The 386-nt window shown below is 65.8% G+C and overlaps 1 protein-coding gene across 1 annotated transcript in view; it reads left to right on the plus strand.

The window, feature by feature from the left end:
• Positions 1–2: 2 nt before the first annotated feature.
• CCDC124 (coiled-coil domain containing 124) overlaps positions 3–386 on the plus strand; it is a gene marked incomplete at its 5' end in the record, with an annotated part of 1,357 nt that continues 973 nt past the window's right edge. Inside the window, one exon of the mRNA XM_010135565.1 lies at positions 3–183. Coding sequence (XP_010133867.1) covers positions 3–183 — 181 coding nt within the window. The remainder of the gene's footprint in view (positions 184–386) is intronic.

The following is a 386-nucleotide window of genomic DNA, read 5'->3' on the forward strand; positions in this document are numbered from 1 at the left end:
AGCGGGAGAGGCGGCGGCTGGAGCAGCTGGAGCGCAAGAAGGAGCTGCAGCGGCTGCTGGAGGAGGAGGACTCGAAGCTGAAGGGGAAGTCGCCCAAGCAGGTGGCTCCGGGCAAAGTCACCAGGGCCCAGATTGAGGAGACAATCAGAAAAGACCAGCAGCAGAAGGAGAACACGGATACAGGTCTGGGGGTACCAGGGGAAGGCCCTGAGCGCCGCGGTGGGGCTAGGGGGCAGGAGGGGGCTGCTCCTTCTTCCCCTCCTGCTGCTGAAGGTGCCGGGAAGGCAGGAGCCGCTGTGTGCTGCGAGCTCTGCTGTGCCCGTTACCTCACCCAAAGCAGGGGCCAAGAACCCCCCTGAGACACTGAGGGGGGACACCGCGCTGCC

The sequence above is a fragment of the Buceros rhinoceros genome, unplaced genomic scaffold (genome assembly GCF_000710305.1).
Source record: "Buceros rhinoceros silvestris isolate BGI_N320 unplaced genomic scaffold, ASM71030v1 scaffold20944, whole genome shotgun sequence".
Lineage (NCBI taxonomy): Eukaryota > Metazoa > Chordata > Aves > Bucerotiformes > Bucerotidae > Buceros > Buceros rhinoceros.